This window comes from Bombina bombina, chromosome 4, assembly GCF_027579735.1.
Source record: "Bombina bombina isolate aBomBom1 chromosome 4, aBomBom1.pri, whole genome shotgun sequence".
NCBI lineage: Eukaryota > Metazoa > Chordata > Amphibia > Anura > Bombinatoridae > Bombina > Bombina bombina.
Window position 1 is genome coordinate 84,844,971 of NC_069502.1, and position 26,701 is coordinate 84,871,671.

Genomic DNA, 26,701 nt, shown 5'->3' on the forward strand with positions numbered 1-26,701 from the left:
CGTTGTGCACATATACCTGCTACTTTATCTTATATCTGTCCTTAAAACAATCACCAGTACTTTGAGAGAACAATGGAAAATCAACATTGTATTACCTTATCTCTGCTATATCCGACTGGGAGTGTAATTTCTTTTGCTGGCTGTGTTTACAAAGCTTATCTATAGCTGGTACGCGCGGCCACAAACTTTCAGAATAGGTGGGGATACCACATGCTAAAACAACTATTTCAAATGCCAATATAAGGGTAAAGGAGCTACTTGTAAACAATTTAATACACTCCAGCAGGTAAAGTGGATCATTGGGAACAAATTAAAGGGGAGAAAATTTTTGAGTAAACTGTCCCTTTAAGAACAAGAAAGCGGCAAAATGTACAAGGCTGAAGTTGGCTTCTTATTCACTGAATTTGGCTTCTTATTCAATCAGCTTCTTATTCGGCAACTGATTGGCAATTTGCAAAATAAAGATTTATAAAAAAAATATCTAGCATTATTTTTATTTTAAATTAAATACACTTCCAAAAACCTAAACAAACTTACATTTTATATTTAAAAAAAAAAATCATTTTATATTGCAATAAACAGATGGCAAACATGACACAATTTTGGTTATGTTTTGAATAAGTAACTGGGTTAAAATCCTTTGGGCCACTCATTTCTGTGTGGATATATACAGGGCGTGAGCCCCTTCATAGAATAGACATATTTTCAGCCTGGCCCAATGCTTTTTAAGGCAAACAATCTGGTGCCAACCTTGCCCCTTCATATATTTTACCTTTTCTAAATAAGTAATAGGATTTTATCCCTTTTTAAATACCAATGGGCCACTCATGTCTGTGTGGATATATACAGGGCATGAGCCCCTTCATATTCTCTGCCTGGTCCATCGCTTTTTATAGCAAACAATATGGTGCCAACCCTGCCATTTCATATGTTTTACCTTTTTGGAAAGTAACTGGTATTGTAAAAAGGGTTAAAATCCTTTTGGCCACTAATTTCTGTGTGGATATATACAGGGCGTGAACCACTTCATTCGATAGACATGTTCTATGCCTGACCCAATGCTTTATATAGCAAACAAACTGGTGCCAACCTTGCCACTTCATATATTTTACCTTTTCTGAATAACTAAATGGTATGTTGTAATGGTTAAAATCCTTTGGACCACTCATCTCTGTGTACATCACTAAGATGAGACATTTTCCCCTTTCTACAGAGGGACACATCGTCAGGAATCCTCTCTCATTTATTTGCGAATGTTTACAGAATATGATTAGTGCATAATGATTGGACGTTTATGCCACTTGTTCTGTAAATAAGTACTTCTGATAATAATTCCTGAATATTTTCCATCTTCATATCACACAATCTTGTCTAATCCATAGGTCTAATACTTCTTTTTTTCTTCTCTTTGTTTTTAAATGAAAATGATACTTCCATTCTAGGGACTCTGAAGTGAATATAAGTAAAACATTTAATGCAACGCTGAGACAGTCTCTGATTTAAATATTTTGGAAATTGATGCATGTTCCGTGGCAGAAAGACATTTTAAGTTCTGTGAAACAAACTTCTTTCAAATTTTGGAGGTTGGGCTTCTGCAACCAATCAGATGCTGCAACATATTAAACTTAGCTGCAGTTTTGGCGAGTTCACCTCTTAGACTCCTATACTGTTGTAATATATTTGTAGTTCAGTGCATGACATCAAACACTACAAAGGGCTCATGATGTATGCAATAGAGTATGAAAAGTTGATCACTTGACTGAAAGAGGGTCTGACAAACTATCTCATGTAGCAAAGGGGTTTAGAATATATTTACAGCAGTTAAAAGTATCATTTCACACCCTCCTGTCCTTAAAAAGATGAGCATAGCAAAAACGTTCTATTCAAAGTATTTACATGTTTTAGTCACTTAAGATGTCCCTTTAATGTTTTTGAAAACTCTTGCAAACACCATGAGACCGGAGACAGTTTATGTTTAGCAGAAAGAAGCATTTTTGGATTCTCCCTGATTATGTATAACCCATCACTAAGACAAGTATTTCCCTATCAAGGTTCTATGGAACACCAGTAAGTGAGAATGTCAGCACCAAAACATCCTAAGACCTTACTAGCGCTGTAGACTATACAAAATATACTAACACCTATCATCACTGACACTGCAACAATTCAGACAAAACAAACAATTATTGTTTTTGATTTACAAAATCAGCTGCTACTTAAATTACGTCTAATATAGATGTTGGCTGCTTTATTTAAGACATTGTTTTGAGATTATATAAGATATTTAGGACACCAACGTCAAATTCTAAATATAAAAAAGAATAATAATATGTTTAAGTATTAGAAAACATTTTAGCCCAGTAAGAGAATGTATTATTAAAAATGTTTCAATAAAACAGTTCCCATAACGAGGTTAAAAGATTGCATTTTGCACATAAAAGCACATGATGTATGATTCTGCAAATCAGCTCCAACATCAGCACCACTGTATAATTTGCTTTGTTTTTAAAAAACATCTTGTAATAAAAAGTACAGCTTCTGTAATATAGAAACTAATAATCTGCTTACCTCTCAGCAATGCCTCGGTTCCATAAAGGAATGCTTGCAAAGGAAGCTCTCTGCTGTACTAATGAGGCAGTCTGCAAACTTCTAGCAATGCAGGTAAGGAGGGTCCCCCAACCCGCTTGTTGCCTGGAAACAAGACTCAGCAAGCCACCCTTGTGCTCACAGAGAGGAGCTCGGAATATTGACATTACAACACTGAACACATACGCCATCTAGTGGTTTAAGGCTGCAGTGTATAACAGCCACAAATAACTCCTATAACTTGGTTAAAGGGACTAGATACTAGATCATTTGCATATGAAAGACAATCATTTTAAAAAAACATGGTGAGAATATTTCTCCCTGAACAAAATCTTAATAAAACCTGATTTATACAAAAACAAATACAGAAGAATCAGTATCTGAAAGGGACATTAAACCCACATTTTTTTTCTTTCATAGTTCAGACAGAGCATGCAATTTTATGCAACTTTCTAATTTACTCCTATTATCAATGTTTCTTCATTCTCTTGCTATTTTTAATTGAAAAGCAGGAATGTAAAGCTTAGGAGCCTGACCATTTTTGGTTCAGCATCCTGGATAGTACTTGCAATAAACAAACATAACCCAGGTTCTGAACCATAAATGTGCCGGCTTCTAAGCTTTACATTCCTGCTTTTCAATTAAAGATAGCAAGAGAACAAATAAAAAATGATAATAGGAGTTAATTAGAAAGTTGCTTAAAATTGGATGCTCTATCTGAATCATGAAAAAAAGAAATTGAGTTTAGTGTCTCTTTAATCTTGTTGGTAGAAAGAAATACTTTTAGCAAACAACAAAAATGCTGGTTTACTCCTGAGAGAAACATGCATTTTCCAAATAAGAGCATTTACATTAATTGAAATGTGCTCTTTTATAAGAAAAAGAAAATAAAAAAACGTCCCTTTAAAGTTATCTGCCATCAAAATATCTGTTTCTCTTAAAAGTAAATGTCTGCCTATCCAATTTTTGTTCCATTCCCAGGAGAGCCCAGAACATAAAAAGCATTTCTGTGTAGGAAACAGTCTACCAGAGATCTTGGCAAATAAGCACAAATCAAATAGCACATTAAACCATGGACTGAGTGAGTCCAACAGCTCCCATTAATAAGGACTGGTAACAAAATCACTGCAAGCAGTACCTGGTGTTTTTCATTGGGGTCAGTGTGACTTGTCCTTCAGGATTGATGTCTATGATGCAGTGCTCAGGCAAAATGCCCATACCACACAGCTGGATATCCTGGGAGTCATCGGATCCAATCAACGTGTGATCCTAAGGAAGGCAATACAAAATATAGATTTTTAAAAAGAAACTTCTGAAGATTAGATCTTTAACCCCTTGGCTGGAGAAAATAAAAGCACTTACATTTTACTAAAAATTGTAGTAAAACACAATATACTTGCTCACTTGGCAATAGCGGAGTAACTGTCTAAATGGAATTGCTACAGCCAGCTTCTTGGATAACATATTCCTCAGCCACTCACCTGTATACAAGTAGTAGTATTCGCAGAGGATAAAGCTCACATGAAACAAAACGCACGTTTATTTTAGACGTGCATTTTTATGTTATTTAGAGTTTCCATTTGCAAACATCATACGACAGTTCTGACTAATCAAATAATAAATCAATTATTTGATTTGTTTGTTAATTCATAAAATAAAAAATTATAAAGAAAATGCTTTTTTTATATTTCATTATCCCTTTAATGAACTAATTTTATATTGACTCAATAATTAGTTGATTAGTTAACAGTGTCACTGGTTATTCTTTTGAAAACAAAACTCTGAATAATAATAAAAAAGGATGTCTATTAAAAATATAGCTGATTATTGCCCTTCTAGATGATAAAATACCATATTACAGGTTAGATTCTAAATATCTCAATCCACTAAAATATTTTATCATCCTGAAGTACAAACTCATGAACATAGACACTGTAACTTTGCTTATTAGTTGTGTTAAAAAGGTAATCAAAGTTTATCTAAGATACAGTGTTACATTTGAAACTGAGCAATTTTTCAATAAAGTTTGCACATCCAAATAGACCACTCATTGCCAAACCTGTCCTTGGGCTTCCCTAACAGGCCAGATTTTCAGGATTACCTTGGGCAAGAGCAGGTAAAGTAACCATGTTTACTAATCAGCTGATTATTTCACCTGTGCTCCTGTTGAGGTATCCTCAAAATCTGGCCTGTTAGGGAGGCCTCAGGACAGATTTGAAAACTAGTGATATAGACAAAACAATTTGGCGAATACGTCTTAAAAATAAATTAAAGTTTGTACTCTCTTTAACACAATGTCGTTTCAATTGGTTAGGAACCAATTAAGAACTATGCAGAAGCACAGACATCGCAGCTTTGTGCACATTTATTAGATCTGCCCTTTCTTTTAATATTACAGCAAAATACCATGGACTGTGGCTCTGTGCAGCCTCCCTATTGCAAGCATGGAATAACTTGGAAAATACTCCTCTTTGGCTTTCCTCCATGGTGCCCACATACACCCCCCTGTGTTATTTGGGCAAACTATTACAGATAAGAATAGAGTCTTTTGTCTTTAGCGGTTTATTTTTCACAGCAAGCGTAGCTGTGATTACTAAGCAAATGCAAAATTAAACCAGCTCTCACCCTGTACCCTTATCCCTGTGTTTCTGACAATGCAAAAATGCTGCAAGGCAGATGGAAAATCTAGAATAAACCCAATAGCCTTAACCTTCTGTGCAAACTCTGCATAAACACAGTAAAGGATACTCGCGAAAAATGTGCCAGAGGTTGTACAAAATGATCCTTTTTTGCCTCAAGTATCATGGGAAGAGATGAGTATTAAACAAACCTGTCTAGTGTGAGGGACAAGTTTGGTTCTGAAAGTCAAAGACTAATAATTCTGTCCTTGATTACTGTAAAATGTTTTCTAAGACATTAATTGTGACCGCCCCCAAAAAAATAATAATATTGTTTATAGAATTTAAAGGGACAGTCTACACCAAAATTATTATTGTTTAAAAAGGCAGATAACGCCTTTACTGCCCATTCCCCAGCTTTGCACAACTAACATTGTTATATTAATATACTTTACAACATTTAAAGCTCTAAATTTCTGCCTGTTTCTAAGCCACTACAGACAACCTCATGTTTGCTTTTCACAACAGGAGACTGCTAGGTCATGTGGGCCATATAGAAAACATTGTGCTCAAGCCCGGGAAGTTATTTAAGAGTCAGGACAACACAGCACTAATTGGCTAAAATGCAAGTCAATAGATAATAAATAAAAAGTCATCTGATCAGGGGGCTGTCAGAAGAGGCTTAGATACAAGGTAATCACAGAGGTAAAAAGTATATTAATATAACTGTGTTGGTTGTGCAAAACTGGGAATCTATCATTTAAAATAATAAAAACTCTAGTGTAGACTGCCCTGTTAAGCCAATATTAAGCTAAAATTACCGAATATTACACCTTTTCAATGTTTTATTACAGAAATTACCATTACATACATTTATGTTAAATGATGTAATTAATTTATACTTTGGATAGCAGAAAATGTTATATTATTATAAAGTATTACACTGTCCCCACCCGGCTATTTCATACACACACACAGGAATGCCTTGTGTCCACTTATTTTTACTGCACCAAATGTGTTAAGGGTTAACAAAAGCAAAACATTATCTCTAATTGCGCTCTAAAGTTAATTTAGGTAGACTACTAACTATAACAAAAGAGGTGGTGGAAAATGTGCCCAAAATTGGAGGCAATCTCCCTCCCAACAAAAAATGAATACAGGTAGCCCTCAGTTTACGCCGGGGTTAGGTTCCAGAAGGAATGGTTGTAAATCGAAACCGTTGTAGATTGAAACCCAGTTTATAATGTAAGTCAATGGGAAGTGAGGGAGATAGGTTCCAGGCCCCTCTCAAAATTGTCATAAGTAACACCTAATACATTATTTTTAAAGCTTTGAAATGAAGACTTTAAATGCTAAACAGCATCATAAACCTAATAAAATAATAACACAACACAGAATATATAATTAAACTAAGTTAAATGAACAAAAACATTTGCTAAACAGCATTATAAACCTAATAAAATAATCACACAACACAGACTTCACTTGCATTTTTCTGCAAACAGTTCTTTCTATGCATTCCAATCTGGACTGATTTATAGACAGGAAGACCTTGTTCCTTTGAAATCTGCTCGATAGCTCAGGTCTGGTTAAACTGATTAATTTCAGCTTGCTTGGCTTTGCTGTAACAAGCGGACAGCTCCACCTACTGGCTATTTTAATAAATGCACTGCTTCTCAATGCTTTTCAATAGCAGTCACATGACTGGAAAAAAAGGTTGTTATTCTGAAACGGTGTAAATTGAACCGTTGTAAAACGAGGGCCACCTGTACAATAAAAATCTCACACTGGCAGCACTACATATTGTATGCCAACCAGGGTGGATAAAAATCAATTATTTAAAAAAAATAAAAAATGGCAGCACTATTTCCAGTTATGTAGACCTCTAGAAATGTGCACACTACCTATCCAGATGTCATTAACAAAGAATAGCATGAGAACAAAGCAAATTTGATAATAGAAGTAAATTGGAAACGTTTTAAAATTGTATTCTCTATCTGAAAAATGAAAGAAAACATTTGGGTTTCGTGTACCTTTAAATTGGATTTTTTTTGTTTAAATTTTTTTTATTATTTAAATAGGATTTTTTTTTTTTAAATAGAATGATTTTGAAGAAAAATTTATCTAAAGATAGTTTCTATTTAAAGGGACATGAAACCCAAAATTTTTCTCTCATGATTCAGATACAGAATACAATTTCAAACAACTTTCCAATTTACTTCTATTATTTAATTTGCTTCTTTCTCTTGTTATCCTTTGCTGAAATGTTTATCTAGGAAAGTGCATGTGCAGCAGAGAACCTAGGTTCTAGCTGTTGATTGGTGCTGCATATATAAACTGATTGTGATTGGCTCACCCATGTGTTCAGTTAGAAACCAGTAATTCACTGCTGCTCAATCAACAAATGATACCAAGAGAATAAAACAGATTAGATAATAGAAGTAAATTATAAAGTTGTTTAAAAACAGAATTTATGCTTACCTGATAAATTACTTTCTCCAACGGTGTGTCCGGTCCACGGCGTCATCCTTACTTGTGGGAATATCTCTTCCCCAACAGGAAATGGCAGAGAGTCCCAGCAAAGCTGGCCATATAGTCCCTCCCAGGCTCCGCCCACCCCAGTCATTCGACCGACGGACAGGAGGAAAAAATAGGAGAAACCATATGGTGTCGTGGTGACTGTAGTTAGAGAAAATAATTCATCAGACCTGATTAAAAAACCAGGGCGGGCCGTGGACCAGACACACCGTTGGAGAAAGTAATTTATCAGGTAAGCATAAATTCTGTTTTCTCCAACATTGGTGTGTCCGGTCCACGGCGTCATCCTTACTTGTGGGAACCAATACCAAAGCTTTAGGACACGTATGAAGGGAGGGAGCAAATCAGGTCACCTAAACGGAAGGCACCACGGCTTGCAAAACCTTTCTCCCAAAAATAGCCTCCGAAGAAGCAAAAGTATCAAATTTGTAAAATTTGGCAAAAGTGTGCAGTGAAGACCAAGTCGCTGCCTTACATATCTGATCAACAGAAGCCTCGTTCTTGAAGGCCCATGTGGAAGCTACAGCCCTAGTGGAGTGAGCTGTGATTCTTTCAGGAGGCTGCCGTCCGGCAGTCTCATAAGCCAATCGGATGATGCTTTTAAGCCAAAAAGAAAGAGAGGTAGAAGTTGCTTTTTGACCTCTCCTTTTACCAGAATAGACGACAAACAGAGAAGAAGTTTGTCTGAAGTCTTTCGTAGCTTCTAAGTAGAATTTTAGAGCACGGACTACATCTAAATTGTGTAGCAAACGTTCCTTCTTTGAAACTGGATTCGGACACAAAGAAGGTACAACTATCTCCTGATTAATATTTTTGTTGGAAACAACCTTTGGTAGAAAACCAGGCTTAGTACGCAAAACAACCTTATCTGAATGGAACACCAGATAGGGTGGAGTACATTGTAGAGCAGATAACTCAGAAACTCTTCTAGCAGAAGAAATAGCAACCAAAAACAAAACTTTCCAAGATAACAACTTAATATCTACGGAATGTAAAGGTTCAAACGGAACCCCTTGAAGAACTGAAAGAACTAGATTTAAACTCCAGGGAGGAGTCAAAGGTCTGTAAACAGGTTTGATCCGAACCAAAGCCTGAACAAATGCTTGAACATCTGGCACAACTGCCAGTCGTTTGTGTAGTAGGACAGATAAAGCAGAAATCTGTCCCTTTAGAGAACTTGCAGATAATCCTTTATCCAAACCTTCTTGTAGAAAGGAAAGAATCCTAGGAATCTTTTTCTTATTCCATGGGAATCCCTTGGATTCCCACCAGCAGATATATCTTTTCCATATTTTATGGTAAATCTTTCTAGTTACCGGTTTTCTGGCTTGAACCAGAGTATCTATCACGGAATCTGAAAACCCACGCTTTGATAGAATCAAGCGTTCAATCTCCAAGCCGTCAGCTGGAGGGAGACCAGATTTGGATGTTCGAATGGACCCTGAACAAGAAGGTCCTGTCTCAAAGGTAGCTTCCATGGTGGAACCGATGACATATTCACCAGGTCTGCATACCAAGTCCTGCGTGGCCACGCAGGAGCTATCAAGATCACCGAGGCCCTCTCCTGTTTGATCCTGGCTACCAGCCTGGGAATGAGAGGAAACGGTGGAAACACATAAGCTAGGTTGAAGGTCCAAGGCGCTACTAGTGCATCCACTAGAGTCGCCTTGGGATCCCTGGATCTGGACCCGTAGCAAGGAACCTTGAAGATCTGACGGGACGCCATCAGATCCATATCTGGAATGCCCCATAGTTGCGTCAACTGGGCAAAGATCTCCGGGTGGAGTTCCCACTCCCCCGGATGGAATGTCTGAAGACTCAAATAATCCGCTTCCCAGTTTTCCACACCTGGAATGTGGATCGCAGATAGGTGGCAGGAGTGGTTCTCCGCCCATTGTATTATTTTGGTCACTTCTTTCATCGCCAAGGAACTCCTTGTTCCCCCCTGATGATTGAGATACGCAACAGTCGTCATGTTGTCTGATTGGAATCTTATGAATCTGACCTTTGCTAGCTGAGGCCAAGCCCTGAGAGCATTGAATATCGCTCTTAGTTCCAGAATGTTTATCGGGAGAAGAGACTCTTCCCGAGACCACAGTCCCCCTGAGCTTTCAGGGATTCCCAGACCGCGCCCCAGCCCACTAGGCTGGCGTCAGTCGTGACGATGACCCACTCTGGACTGCGGAAGCTCATTCCCTGGGATAGGTGATCCTGGGTTAGCCACCAACGGAGTGAGTCTCTGGTCTTCTGATCTACTTGAATCACTGGAGACAAGTCTGTAATCCCCATTCCACTGTTTCAGCATGCACAGTTGTAATGGTCTTAGATGAATTCGCGCAAAAGGAACTATGTCCATTGCTGCAACCATCAATCCTACTACTTCCATGCACTGAGCTACGGAAGGATGAGGAATAGAATGAAGAGCTTGACAAGCGTTTAGAAGCTTTGACTTTCTGACATCTGTCAAGAAAATCCTCATTTCTAAGGAATCTATTATTGTTCCCAAGAAGGGAACTCTTGTCGACGGAGACAGGGAACTTTTTTCTATGTTCACCTTCCATCCGTGAGATCTGAGAAAGGCCAGAACGATGTCTGAGTGAGCCTTTGCCTTTGAAAGAGACGACGCTTGTATTAGAATGTCGTCCAAGTACGGTACTACTGCAATGCCCCTTGGTCTTAGAACCGCTAGAAGGGATCCGAGTACCTTTGTGAAAATCCTTGGAGCAGTGGCTAACCCGAATGGGAGAGCCACAAACTGGTAGTGTTTGTCCAGAAAGGCGAACCTTAGGAACTGATGATGTTCTTTGTGGATAGGGATATGTAGATACGCATCCTTTAGATCCACGGTAGTCATAAATTGACCTTCCTGAATTGTGAGTAGAATCGTTCGAATGGTTTCCATCTTGAACGATGGTACTCTGAGAAATTTGTTTAGGATCTTTAGATCCAGGATTGGTCTGAAAGTTCCCTCTTTTTTGGGAACCACAAACAAATTTGAGTAAAATCCCATTCCTTGTTCCGCCGTTGGAACTGGGTGTATCACTCCCATCTTTAACAGGTCTTCTACACAATGTAAGAATGCCTGTCTCTTTATTTGGTTTGAGGATAAGTGAATTCCTTGAATTCCAGAAGATAACCCTGAGAAACTATTTCTAGCGTCCAGGGATCCTGAACATCTCTTGCCCAAGCCTGAGCAAAGAGAGAGAGTCTGCCCCCCACTAGATCCGGTCCCAGATCCGGGGCTACTCCTTCATGCTGTTTTGTTAGCAGCGGCAGGCTTCTTGGCCTGCTTACCCTTGTTCCAGCCTTGCATCGGTTTCCAGGCTGGTTTGGTCTGTGAGGTATTACCCTCTTGTTTAGAGGATGCAGAATTAGAGCCCGGTCCGTTCCTGAAATTACGAAAGGAACGAAAATTAGACTTATTCTTGGCTTTGAAAGGCCTATCTTGTGGGAGGGCGTGGCCCTTTCCCCCAGTGATGTCTGAGATAATCTCTTTCAATTCTGGCCCGAAGAGAGTTTTACCCTTGAAGGGGATATTAAGCAATTTTGTCTTGGATGATACATCCGCTGACCAAGACTTTAGCCAAAGCGCTCTGCGCGCCACAATTGCAAACCCTGAATTTTTCGCCGCTAATCTAGCTATTTGCAAAGCGGCATCTAAAATAAAAGAGTTAGCCAACTTAAGTGCGTGTCCATAACCTCCTCATATGGAGTCTCTCTACTGAGCGACTTTTCTAGTTCCTCGAACCAGAACCACGCTGCTGTAGTGACAGGAACAATGCACGAAATGGGTTGAAGAAGGTAACCTTGCTGTATAAAAATCTTTTTAAGCAAACCCTCCAATTTTTTATCCATAGGATCTTTGAAAGCACAATTATCCTCGATAGGAATAGTAGTGCGCTTGTTTAGAGTAGAAACTGCCCCCTCGACCTTACGGACTGTCTGCCATAAGTCCTTTCTGGGGTCGACCATAGGAAATAATTTCTTAAATATAGGAGGGGGAACAAAAGGTATGCCGGGCTTCTCCCATTCCTTATTCACTATGTCCGCCACCCGCTTGGGTATAGGAAAAGCGTCGGGGTGCACCGGAACCTCTAGGAACTTGTCCATCTTGCATAATTTTTCTGGAATGACCAGGTTGTCACAATCATCCAGAGTAGATAACACCTCCTTAAGCAGTGCGCGGAGATGTTCTAATTTAAATTTAAATGTCACAACATCAGGTTCAGCCTGTTGGGAAATTTTTCCTGAATCTGAAATTTCCCCATCTGACAAAACCTCCCTCATGGCCCCTTCAGATTGGTGTGAGGGTATGACAGAACAATTATCATCAGCGCCCTCCTGCTCTTCAGTGTTTAAAACAGAGCAATCGCGCTTTCTCTGATATGCAGGCATTTTGGATAAAATATTTGCTATGGAGTTATCCATTACAGCCGTCAATTGTTGCATGGTAATAAGCATTGGCGCGCTAGAAGTACTAGGTGCCTCCTGCGTGGGCAAAACTGGTGTAGACACAGAAGGAGATGATGTAGAACCATGTCTACTCCCTTCATCTGATGAATCATCTTGGGCAACTTCATTATCTGTGACAGTACTGTCCTTACTTTGTTTGGACGCTTTAGCACAATTATCACATAATTTAGAAGGGGGAGACACATTGACTTTCATACATATAGAACATAGCTTATCCGAAGGCACAGACATGTTAAACAGGCTTAAACTTGTCAGAAAAACACAAAAACCGTTTTAAATCAAAACCGTTACTGTCTCTTTAAATTTTAAACAGAGCACACTTTATTACTGAATATGAGAAAAAATATGAAGGAATTGTTCAAAATTTACCAAAATTTCACCACAGTGTCTTAAAGCATTAAAAGTATTGCACACCAACTTTCAGAGCTTTAACCCTTAAAATAACGAAACCGGAGCCGATTACAGTTTTAACCCCTCTACAGTCCCAGCTACAGCCTTTGCTGCGACTCTACCAAACCCAGAGGGGAATACGATACCAAATGACGCCTTCTAGGAACTTTTCCAACTATTTTCAGGTCCTCACACATGCATCTGCATGTCTTGCTCTGAAAAACAACTGCGCAGTAATAGCGCGAAAATGAGGCTCAGCCTACAACTGGGAAGGCCCTTCCTGACTGGAAAAGGTGTCTAACATAGTGCCTGACGTTAAAAAACGTTCCCCAAGTTTATAAAAGTGAAATACCAGCATAAACATGTATAAAATGCCCAAATAAAGCAAACGATTTTGCCCATAAAAGTGTCTACCAGTTTTATAGCCCATATTAAGCCCTTTATTCTGCTTGAGACTAAGAAAATGGCTTACCGGTCCCCATGAGGGGAAATGACAGCCTTCCAGCATTACACAGTCTTGTTAGAAATATGGCTAGTCATACCTTAAGCAGAAAAGTGTGCTGTTTCCCCCAACTGAAGTTACTTCATCTCAACAGTCCTATGTGGAAATAGCAAAGGATTTTAGTTACTGTCTGCTAAAATCATCTTCCTCTCACAAACAGAATTCCTCATCTCTTTCTGTTTCAGAGTAAATAGTACATACCAGCACTATTTTAAAATAACAAACTCTTGATAGTAGAATAAAAAAACTACAACTAAACACCACATACTCTTAACCATCTCCGTGGAGATGTTGCCTGTGCAACGGCAAAGAGAATGACTGGGGTGGGCGGAGCCTGGGAGGGACTATATGGCCAGCTTTGCTGGGACTCTGTCATTTCCTGTTGGGGAAGAGATATTCCCACAAGTAAGGATGACGCCGTGGACCGGACACACCAATGTTGGAGAAATTGTATTTTTGGGTTTCATGTCCCTTTAAGATACATTATAATCTAAAAGTTATTTATCTTGAAATCTAGATTAACGTTTAATCATATAGCAAGATTCTGTATATTCATGGCTGTAATGGTTAATTTTTTTAAATTAATTTTCAGGTTTCTGTCAGATTATTTTGGCAATTTTTCTACCTTGAAGATATCACATATTACTGGGTTTTTAAAAAAAAAAAAAACTGAATTTGTGCCTGGAGAAATAACTGGCCCCTTCTTCACAGCAACAATATTATAAAGTAAACATACAACGCTGAGTTATAGACCTTACAGGGACATAATCAAGAAAGAAAACTTGGGTTTTCAGATTTACTTCTATTATCAAATGTGCTTAATGATCTTGTCATCCTTTGTTGAAGAAGAGCAATGCTCTACTGGATCCTAGCTGAACACACTGAGTGAGACAGTGACAAGCAGCTAGCTCACAGTAGTGCATTGCTTTTATGTACACTTTTCAACAATGGATACCAAGAAAACTAAGCATACGAGTAGTACAATGGAAACTTATTAAAAATTGCATGTTCTTTCTGAATCATGAAAGTTTAATTTTGACTTTACTGTCCCTTTAATGCCATTGCTCCTCTGCAAATCTTTGTGCATAACCAACCCATACTAATTTTCAATTTACAGTTATCGGTAATAGAACAGCCATGTCACTAACAATACAAATGACAGAAGACAACGTATATATTACAACCAATCCAGGAAACTAAAGACAAAAAAACTACTGTATACAAAATAAATGGCTGAATCAAAAGGTAAAACTTGAATTAGCGCGAATAGTTAATATTTGAATTATAAGACAAAGAGCTGTATTGTAGGTCAAAATTGTTAAAACTGAGACGCTCTTGTATTTTTAGAAACGTTATTAACTGTAACCACACAGGATTACTGAGGCTTTAGAAATTAATTACTTGAATATAAATGTATTAACCAGAAGGCTTGTATGAAACAGAAACCAAGAATATAATGAAAAAAAATCAGCTGAGTTTCAGAGCAGTGCGGATATAGTGAGTGTCACAACGCAGTGAAAAAGAATGCAATAAATAGACCTATTACTTCACAGCTTACCTTAAGGTAGTATACCAGGAGCTCATTGAGAGCTGGATCGGCATTTAAATTGACTAAAAAACATTTATTATCTCCAACTTTAATCCCAGAAGACTGAAGTGAAATGCCAAGACTTTCCAGCTGCTTCTGACGCTCCTGTAGGGAAAAAAGGAATAGTAGAATAAATATGCACACTGTATATATAAATGTCAGAGACCAGTTACTCTGTATTAAATGCTTAACATTTGTAACATGTAGTAACATGCGGCATCATTCTTTGTATAGTTAGATAAGTTGCTAGTTAGAGAGCTATTTAGCCAGCAGGTGGCGATGTGACAGCACTAAACACCAACCATGAACATGTAGAACAGATAAAAGGGGCATCTGTCAAGCTATTGCCTAAGACATCATAAGAAAAGAAAACAAGACTACAAAGATGAGTTTTGTCCTACCACAGCCATTGCCAATTAATAAACCAAAATGCCTGGACCACCATTTTCACATAGACTGTTGAAGACAATACACACACAACTAAATCCTCCCATAACACTAAGTACGGGGGGGGGGGGGGGGGACAAGAACTCAGCACTCTGCATTCATTATTTATTTCACATGCTTTTTGTCTAACATCAGAAAAACATTTTCCCATTCCTAGTGCAGTGGCTCCCAAAGTGGGCGATACTGCCCCCCTGAGGGGCAATGGGACTACTGAAGGTGGCACTAATAGGTACAAGAGATTAGAAATGTGAATTTGTTTTTCGAAAATCTGATTTTCCTTTTTGTTTTAACAAAACAAATATCTGAATAAATTCACAAAGAAAATGGAAAAATACTGACGAAATCATTATCCATTTGTTTGCTTTATTATTGTTTTTTTTTTTAAGGGATTAATACTTACCTTAATGCACTCTGGAGAGCATACTAACCAGACCCTCTTCTTGCCAGAGCCAAAGTCACACTAACAGGAAGCTTAGCGCACTCAGCAGGTCCTAGGAGCCAAACACGCTAAGCCTTCTGTTGGCGCGGCCAGGGCTCTGGCAAGAACAGGAACAGAGAAGAGCGTTCTCCAGAACACATTAAGTTTTGTAGCTACAGGTGATTACATTTCAGTCAACTTTTAAATGAAATAAAAAAAATGTCTTTAACCCCCTTCTTCCAATAGTGGGTTGGCAAAAAACTACTGTGACTGCTATACATTACATGCTGACCAAGGGTTTAAAATGTTTAATTTTCAAGCCAAATGTCAGTTGTTTTTTTTATTATTTAAATGTGACTCACACCTAACAAGAGATGGACTGAATCCCTTGTGACAAAAACATGCTAGAAAAAGTCATGTTAGAAGACAGTGCTCCACTGAAAATCTCACTAATATGTCCAGCAGTTTGTCAGCACTCTCTGGTAGACCCTTAATTAACGTAAGCAGTGGTTACCCAGTGCCATGATACCACATACCTTCGTGACCCTATTTTTATGCTTGGTCTGAAAATTTCTGAAGTAAAAACATACATTATGCTTACCTGATGATTTCATTTCCATCTGTATGGGAAGAGTCCACAGCTGCATTCCTTACTTGTGGGAAATACTGAACCTGGCCACCAGGAGGAGGCAAACACCCCCTAGCCAAAGGCTTAAATACCTCCCCCACTTCCTCATAACCCCAGTCATTCTGCCAAGGGAACAAGGAACAGTAGGAGAAATATCAGGGTGAAAAAAGTGCCAGAATTTTTTTTTTCAAATTAAGGGCCGCCCAACGGAGAACACGGGCGGGAGCTATGGACTCTTCCCATACAGATGGAAATTAAATTATCAGGTAAGCATAATTTAGGTCTTCCATCTTAATATGGGAAGAGTCCACAGCTGCATTTCTTACTTGTGGGAAACATATACCCAAGCTTTAGAGTACACAGAATGCTAACAGGAGGGAAAAGAGAGGCTCCCTAATCTGGGGGCACCCCAGCCTAAAAAACCTCTCTGACGAAGGCTGCTTCAGCAGAAGCAAAAACATCAAACTTGTAAAAATTTTTAAAAAGTATGCAAGGAAAATCAGGTAGCCGCCTTACAAATCTGATCCATAGAGGCCTCATCTTTGAAGGCCCAAGAAGAAACCACTTCTCTCGTAGAATGAGCCGTAATCCTCAGAGGAGGCTTATGTCCCGCCGTTTCTATGCTAAACGGATGACACTCCTCAAACAAAAAGATAAGGAAGTCGAAGAGGCCCTCTGACCCCTACGCTTCCCAGAAAAGAGAACAAACAGAGAAAGAGGTTTGTCTAAATTCCTTCGTGGCCCGAAGATAGAACTTCAAGGCACAAACCACATGCATAAATACGTTAAACGTTCCTTCGACGAAGAAGTATTAGGACATAAGAAAGGAACCACAATCTCTTGATTGATGTTGCGAATTGACCCAACCTTAGGAAGAAAACCTAACTTGGTTCGTAGAACAGCCTTATCGGCATGAAAAGCCAGATAAGGAGGGACACATCGCAAGGCAGCAATCACAGATACTCTGCACGCAGAAGCAATAGCCAGTAGAAAGGAACCTTCCAAGACAACAATTTAATGTCTACTTCATGCATAGGCTCCAACGGAGCCCGTTGCAAAACCTTAAAGGGACACTGAACCCAAATGTTTTCTTTCGTGATTCAGATAGAGCATTACATTTTAAGTAACTTTCTAATTTACTCCTATTATCAAATTTTCTTCATTCTCTTGGTTTTTTTATTTGAAATGCAAGAATGAAAGTTTAGATACCAGTCCATTTTTGGTGAACAACCTGGGTTTTTCTTGCCGATTGGTGGATACATTAAAATCCAATAAAAAAAGTGCTGTCCAGTATCTGAACCAAAAATGAAGCTTAGATGCCTTTTTCAAATAAAGATATCAAGTGAACAAATAAAAATTGATAATAGGATTAAATTAGAGAGTTGCTTACAATTGCATGCTCTATCCGAATCACTAAAGAAAAAAAGTGGGTTCAGTGTCCCTTTAAGGACAAGATTTAAACTTCATGGAGGAGTCTTAGTTCTAAACACAGGTCTGATTCTAGCAGAGCCTTAACAAATGGCTGCACATCTGGAAGCTCTGCACACCTCTTGTGCAGTAACACAGACCCCTTCAGGGGACTTGCAAAAAAATCCCTTCTCCAGTTCATCCTGGAGAACAGAATAGATAGGTCCTCCACACCTTATGATAGATGCGACCAACAACCAGCTTACGAGCTTGAATGAGAGTAAAAATAACTCTCTCAAAAAACCCTCTCTTGGCTAGGACTAAGCGTTCAATATCCACGCAGTCAGCCTCAGATAATCTAGACATTGATGAACAAAGAGACCTTGGTCAGCAGTTCCCTGTGACAAGGTAACTTCCACGGAGGAGATGATGACATCCCCACTAGATCCACGAACCATTTCCTTTGCGGCCAAGACGGAGCAGTCAGTATTACTGACACATGCATGACTCAAGCCACTACACTAGGAAGTAGTGGTAATGTTCGGAAAGGATAAATTAGTTTGAACCTCCAAGGCACCGTTAATGCATCTGTTAGCTCCGCCTGAGGATTCTTTTACCTCTTGCAAATCTCTGCAAACACTCGGGATGGAGAGACCATTCTCCCGGATGAAAGGATTGTCTGCTGAGGAAATCCGCTTCCCAGTTGTCTACACCCGGAATGTGGATCGCTGACAGTGAACAAATGCGGGTCTCCCCCACACCAGAATCCGAGATACTTCCCTCAAAACTAGGGAGCTTCTCGTTCCCCCCTGATGGTTGATGTAAGCCACCGAGGATATATTGTTTGATTGGAATCTGATTAACTGGGACAAACCCAACAGAGGCCAAGCCTTCAGAGCATTGTATATTGCCCAAAGAGCCAAAATGAGATCAGGAGGGAGCTTTACCTCCTGAGACCAGAGGCCCTGTGCTTTCCTGGCACCCCAAACAGCTCCCCATCCTGACAGACTCGCAACCGTAGTCACAATCACCCAGGATGGTCTTGAGACGGACAACTCTCAGGACAAGTGATCTGGACAAAACCACCAAGAGAGCGATTCTCCAGATTGGTTGTCCAGAGAAATCTGTTGAGACAGATCCGAATGATCGCAACAGTCTGAGGTGAAACCTGGCAAAGGAAATTATGTCCAAGCTGGACACCATGAGACCAATCACCTCCATACACCGAGCCATAGATGGCTGTAAGGAGATCTGGAGGGCAAGACATGTTGAAGCTAGCTTGCAGCGTCTCTGGTCTGTTAGAAATATTCTCATGTCTATGGAGACTATTATAGTACCCAAGAATTCTACCTTGGTACTTGATACAGGAAACTCTCTCTAGATTATCTGCCATCCGTGGGATCGAAGAAGACAGAGGAGATATTCCGAATGGTCCACTCTTCGAAAAATTTCTTTAGCTAGACCCAACAGAAGGGCAATAAACTGGAAGTGCTGGACCAGGAATGCAAATCTTAAGAACGGGATGTGGTCCTTGAGGATTGGTACGAGAAGGGAGCATCCTTCAGATCTATCGTGGTTATGAACTACCCCTCTCAAACAAGGGCAAGAATGGACCTTATTGTCTTCATCTTAAACGAGGGGGCATTTAAAAACATGCTTAAGCACTTTAGGTCCAGAAACGGAACAGAAAGTTCCCTCCTTCTTAGGGACCACGAAAAGGTTTGAATAGTATCCCAACCCTCTCACTGTTATAGGCACCGGGACAATAACTCCTAGAGGACAGATCCCGTACACACCCCAGAAAGGCTTTCCTCCTTTCTGGTCAGGAAGACAGGAGGAATCTACCCTTGGGTGGCTGAGACTTAAAACCTATCTTTTAACACTGAGCTATGACCTCCAGGACCCATGGCTCCTGCACATCCCTGAACCAAGTGACTGAAAAGAGCGACATACTGCCCCCTACACGATCAAGAAGAGGACCAGGAACTGCCCATTCCTGCCGACGTAGACAAGGTGGGCTTCTTGCTCTGCTTGGCATTATTCTAGGACTGAGCCGGCTTCCAAGAGCTCTTGGTTTAATCTGGCTTAGCGGAGGACTGCTGACATGGGCTTTATCTGAACGAAAAGAACGAAATTGTCCCTTAGATTAGTTCATATACTCCTGCGGTAGGAGGGCGCCCTTGCCCCCTGTGACCGTGGAGATAATTTGAGTCCAGGCCTGGACCAGTCAAAATCATTTCCTTAAAGGGAGGGAAGAAGTCTAGACTTGGAAGAAGTCTAGACTTGGAAGAAGCTGAAGCCATAGCATTCAAGCTAATATACTGCCTAAAAGGGTCATAAGGCAATTTGGCCTCTTAAACCTCTGAATTCGCCAAAAACTTCCCTTAGAAGAAAGTACAAATTCCTAAACTAAAGTCTGGTTCCTCCGCAGCCGGAGGTTTAGAGGAAGCAGACTCCGACCCAGAATGTTCATACTCTGAAGTCTCAGAAAGAACTTCATCCTCTGATAACCCTCAGTTAAATCTAATAAATTATCTGATGTACTCTGGAAAGAAGTGCAATATGTAACGTTTTGCTTGCGCTTAGCAGGGCGAGGTAAAGCATTAAAGGCTGCAGACACCACCGTCTGAACTGCGCAGCAACGTCTGGTGAAAAAAGACCCCCTCCAGATGGAGGATCAGCAACGCTACGGGAAAACTGCATGTGTAGAAATATAAGAATGTAGGGTACGCACCTCACTGGACGACAACTCTTCAGAGGTGGACGGCTCTGTGGTATCAAACATGTTTGATATTATCACATTATCAAGGCATATGGAACATAATTGAGAGGGCGGCACTAAGGCCTCCTCACCATAGAAACAGGAATTACTCATTAGGAATAGAGGGAGTGCCCTCTAAAGTAACAGAATCCTCCATCGCTAGTCCAATAACCGGAGAACTAGAGAAATAAAACATCTTATTTTGTTCAAAATATGGCACCCTTATACCCCAATGGTTGGGGCACTCACCACCTCCTATGACCCAGACAGTACAGAGATTATTGACTCCTCTCTGATAGAAAAAGGGAATGAATCAAATGGTGCACAATGCAGGACCGTCCCTGCTATGAGAAAGCGCGCCAAGCTTGTAAGCTGTATGGCTCTCAAAGTGAAAGTGAAACCTGTATATTCCATAACAGCCTATGAGCCCATAACATCTCACACATAAAAGCAGCATAAAATCAAATAAATATATAAGATTATTCCCCCCTGTTCAATAATCCCCCCAAGGAGATATTAACCCTTGATTCTATACAGATAAAAGGAGTCACACTGTGACCCTGTCTTCTTGTGTTATCATACATATATAAAATATGAAACAATCTTACCAGAATCTACGCCGTGGAACAGGAACACGGCCCTTCAAGTGTGACAGATAGTAGCATCACTTCTAACATGGACTTGAGTGAAGAAAGCAGGCAGCGAAACTCGTCAATGCTGATTGCCTATAGAGCTGTTAATATGAGTCGGGATGGTTTCGCAGAAAGACTCTCCCTGCATCTCCGGACTCTAACTTTTGCCCAGGCTCTCACTGAGAGGCTGACAGGACTACTTAAAACTCCAATCCCATCTCGAAGAGTACTACCCTCCATAAGAGACTACTCCGAAATCTTTTAACACTTCTCTGCCAACCTCCGGTGACGAAAGGCAAAGTATGACTGGGGTTATGAGGAAGTGTGGGAGGTATTTAAGCCTTTGGCTGGGGTGTCTTTGCCTCCTTCTGGTGGCCAGGTTCAGTATTTCCCATAAGGAATGCAGCTGTGGACTCTTCCCATATTAAGATCGAAATACAAGATAGCTGCAATTTTTTTCAAATTTACTAAAATGTGTGTATACTTTATTCCTGATTGTGGTCACACCACACACCCTCTCATGCAACACACACAACACACACCCTCTCATACAACACACACAACACACACACTCTAATACAACACACACATACTCTCATACAACACACACACACAACACTTTCATCCATGCTCTCCCTGAGAGGCTGACAGGACTACACCAGTCCCATCTCGAAGAGTACTACCCTCCATAAGAGACTACTCCGAAATCTTATAACACTTCTCTGCCAACCTCCTGTGATGAAAGGCAAAGAATGACTGGGGTTATGAGGAAGTGGAGAGGTATTTAAGCCTTTGGCTGGGGTGTCTTTGCCTCCTCCTGGTGGCCAGGTTCAGTATTTCCCATAATAAGGAATGCAGGTGGGGACTCTTCCCATATTAAGATGGAAATACAAGATAGCTGCAATTTTTTTCAAATTTACTAAAATGTGGGTATACTTTATTTCTGATTGTGGTCACACCACACACAGTCTCATACAACAGACACAGCACACACTCATACAACACACACTCTCATACAACACACCCACTCACATACACTACACAACACCCTCACATACACCACACCACAACACACACACCCACATACAACGCATACACCACACACACCTACATACAACACCTACACCACACACACTCACATACAACACCTACACCACACACACACACACCTACAACACATACACCACACACACACTCGTACAACACAAACACACCACACAGACTCTCATACAACACACACACACACACACTCTCAAACACACACACATTCATACAACACACACACTCTCATACAACACACACCCCACATACTCTCATATAACACACACCACACTCTCATATATTTCACTGCTACCAAGTAAACATGCTGTTGAAACCTAGTAATGGGTTGCGACCCATGGTTTGAAGAACCCTGAATTTGAGCATGTAATTTTTCTACTGCAATGAAAATTTCTGAAGTAATATACAAGATAGCTGCAATTTTTATCAAATTGACTGAAATATGTGCATACTTTATTCCTGATTGTAGTCATACTACACACACACTCATTCAACACACCACTCACACTCTCATACACACACACCACACTCTCATATCTCATTGTGACCCAGTAAGCATGGTGTTAGAACTCAGTATCGGGTCATGACCTGTGGTTTAAAGAACCCTGAATTAGAGCATGTCATTTTTATACTGCAATGTCTCTTTAAGAAGAACGCTGTCGTTTAACACAAACAAGGAAGTCACAGCACATCACTTGGCTGTCCTATCATTTAGCTTCTCAGGCCAAAGTCCTTACATACAAACTGTCTGCCACAATGCTGATTGCTACAGAAGTAAAATAAAATATTCAGAGTAATTTCCCAGTAGAATACCATATTCAGATATAGTAGATCATAGTCATCATCTCAATTTACTAATTTAAATAATCTTTTTCTTCCTTTTATTAAGATCATAGTTTATTGAAGAAACAAAAAAAAAGCTGAATTGATAATGTTTTAACATAAATCTCTCTGTGCGGACAATGATTAGGCTAGAACAGGGTCAGTAAAACCCTATGTTATCTCCTTTGTGGAAAAGATGGAAACACCTTGGGGACAAGATTATAGTATTATAGGAGTTAATCTCATAGGTTTCTGTGGGAGTGCTGCTTTACAAATGGAAAAAGTAGCAGCAGATAAAAGCATTGCCCATGTAATATTTACACAACCGAGGATCTTTTGTCACATATAATTATCATGTATGAATTATTAACTATCCTCGCTGTAAAATATGCTGAATCCTTTAAATGGGTATAAGCACCAGCATAAACGAGATGCGCAGAACTGTACGGCCAGTTAGAAATGCACCTTTTCCCTGGTTTGCCGATACTTCAGTTTATGTGCCGGGAATAGACAAGCTCTTGTGGTGACTAAGGGACATTAGGAACCTTAATCATTATTAAAATGGAAGAGACATAACATTGTAGTGTTTCTCATTATACATTAATATAAATCCATGAAGAGTAATGAGATATTGTACAAAGGGAATGCTTACAGTATAGGTAAACTCAGTACATACTTGTATTTTGTTTTTTTGTATTTTGTTCACATATATTAAATTGTTACAAAAGTGCCAAAATTAAATGCTTCAAATATGTTAGCGTATTTTATTATTAAACTATTGTTTGCATACAACTATGTGTTAAAACCCTGCAAATAGATTAAACACACAGTTAAAGTTAGCTCCAGTGAAGCAATGTACTACAGAACACATTTGTTGAGCGACAAATGTGTGTAGGAACCAATCCCCAAGCTATCTCCCAGGACTTGTACATATGCTTTTCGACAAAGGATATGAAAAGAACAAAGTCAATTTGATAATAAAGGGCATTTAAAATTGTCTTAAAATGGCATGCTCTATCTGAATAGTGCAAGTTTAATTTTGACTTTCCAATCACTTTAATGTAAAAAAAGTAGGGATAGACCGATATATCGGAGCGGCCGATAATTGGAATTTCTGAAATATCGGTATCGGACAGAAACTTACAGATATTACCGATATGGAGCAAATCAAAAGAAATTTAGCTCTGTGTACTTCAGGGAAACTATGTAGTTTTAAGTGACACACATAATCTATAGCACATATATGCTGGACATAGCATCTAATAATAAATAGCACTGATAAAAGGGTCCAAGCCCAGGTGTTCCTACCATAACCCCAATGGCAGCCTGTAGATGGACTTGCATAAACAAACATATATGATTTGTGAAATGGAAAATGTGATCTTTAAGTGCACTTAAAGCTACATAGTTTCCTTGAAGTACACAGAGCTAAATTACTTTTGATTTGCTCAAAGGGTTCAGCAATACATAAACTCAATCTACTTACTAATTGCTGTTACAAATAGAACATTATTTGTTGCATTCTGATAAATTTTACACATTTGCAAAACATTTCACTAAAGCTGCTATATTTCACGATTTTTTAATTTAAATAATTTTATTTTCCCCTTTCATGGGCATAGAAAAGAACATTTAAAAAAATGATAGTTCAGGCACATCAATTTAAATGTTCACAACAACAAACCTTGAGTAGAAAGCTATGCAGTATATGAGACTAGTATCAATATTCTCTAGCAGTCGATAACAATGCTCTGACCTTTAGTTGGCGCTGTTACACATGCATAAAACTGCCCATAAGTGACATAATAAAGAAGTCCACTCCTCAGTACGAGGGAAGGTATTTTCAATCCAGTAAATACAGTATATGAGCATATGAAAACTTAAAGCAAATAAATAAATAAATCTAGAACCGATATTCCAGCATGTCCTTTCTTTCTCTGTCAAGTGGCAGTATATATATATATATATATATATATATATATATATATATATTTTTTTATTTTTTTTTACTTTACTTTTAACCCTTATCTGTAACGTGTACCAAGTGAGCGTGTTTTTAATGAAGTGGCAGAGATTTATAAAAAAAAAAAACAGAAGCCGTTTAACAGGAGAATATGCTGAAATGTTATGCTTTCTGCACTATAATGTTTTTCTACTTAACTGGGAGTACTAAAGAAATCATGTAGTGTCTAGTTTTGCAGTAGTGACTTAAATTTAAAAGAGATTAATGCCATTTTCTGTGTTTTGGGAAGCAATTTAATAAGTTAATTTTCAAGCACTTTATTTTTCCCAGTTGTTTACTTTTAATGTTTAAAATTTTAATAAGCATGTTCAGTTTATACTAGATTTGTGTAGAAATTGTGTTGATTTTTCAAAACTTGTAAATGTACAGAATATCGGCCCCTGTTATCGGTCTGAAATAATAATCGGTATCAGTATCAGCCCTGAAAAAAAATGATATCTGTCTATCCCTATAAAAATAGTACCCACAATGCACTTTTCATCCCATGATAATAACACAACCATAAACGGCAAGAGAATAAAAAAAAAAAAGGGGGGGGATTAAAAAGGTATGTGTTCCTAGGGATGAGCTGTGCATAGGACATACATTAACTGATAGTTTCAAAATTTTAATAAACAGATTTAACTTAACCATCGTCGCATGAAAATGATTAACGTGACTAAAGGGACACTAAACCCAATATTTTTCTTTAATGACTCAGAGCATGCAACGTTAAGCAACTTTCTAATTTACTCCTATTATCAAATTTTCTTCGTTCTCTTGCTATCTTTATTTAAAAAGCAGGAATGTAAATGTATTGGTTTGCTAAATGTAGCCCCCAATAAGCAACCGCTATCCAGGGTGCTGAACCAACATTGGGCTGGCTCCTAAGCATTACATTCCTGCTTTTAAAATAAAGATAGCAAGAGAATGAAGAACAATTTATATTAGGAGTAAATTAGAAAGTTGCTTAAAATTGCATGCACTATCTAAATCATGAAAGAAAGAAAAAATTGGATTTAGTATCCCTTTCAAGAGAAATTATTTTCAAAATGTAATTGCACAGAAGTCCATTACACTTGACAATAAGCCTTTTGGTAATGCACTTACTTATGTTAAAAAGCTATTTATAACAGTTTTGGTAATAGTTTTTACTGTGCATGGAGCATACAGGAAGTACAATTGCCAACATGATTTATGCTACCTATGGATCAGCCTTTTAATGTGGGTGCATGAGCTATATGGACGTATGATCTCTACGCCCAGTGCACAGTAACAGCTATCACTAAGAATAATAAAAATGTGTCTGTGAGCATTTCAGTTTTGTAATCTAGAACCTAGGTTTTCAAAAAGCTGCGATTACCAAAACCAACAATTAGATTTGCAGAATTTTGAAAACCTAAGGTTACCAAATTTGCTTGAACCCAAAAGAATGAATTGTTTAAAGATTGGTTAAAATAAAGTTATTTCATATGTATGATATCAGTTTATAGGGGCAATTCCTCTTTATATAGTGCAAGTCCAGTCATAAAAAACATAATTTATGTAAGAACTTACCTGATAAATTCATTTCTTTCATATTAGCAAGAGTCCATGAGCTAGTGACGTATGGGATATACATTCCTACCAGGAGGGGCAAAGTTTCCCAAACCTCAAAATGCCTATAAATACACCCCTCACCACACCCACAATTCAGTTTAACGAATAGCCAAGAAGTGGGGTGATAAAAAAGTGTGAAAGCATATAAAATAAGGAATTGGAATAATTGTGCTTTATACAAAATCATAACCACCACAAAAAAAGGGCGGGCCTCATGGACTCTTGCTAATA

At 38.9% G+C, this 26,701-nt stretch overlaps 1 protein-coding gene across 1 annotated transcript in view; it reads right to left on the reverse strand.

Moving 5' to 3' along the window:
• The window catches only part of KIF13B (kinesin family member 13B), a 654,496-nt gene that overhangs the window by 307,680 nt on the left and 320,115 nt on the right, over positions 1-26,701 (reverse strand). Inside the window, exons 13-14 of the mRNA XM_053709534.1 lie at positions 14,666-14,800; positions 3,725-3,855 (exon numbers count right to left, since the gene is read on the reverse strand). Of these exons, the coding sequence (XP_053565509.1) occupies positions 3,725-3,855; positions 14,666-14,800 (266 nt within the window). The remainder of the gene's footprint in view (positions 1-3,724; positions 3,856-14,665; positions 14,801-26,701) is intronic.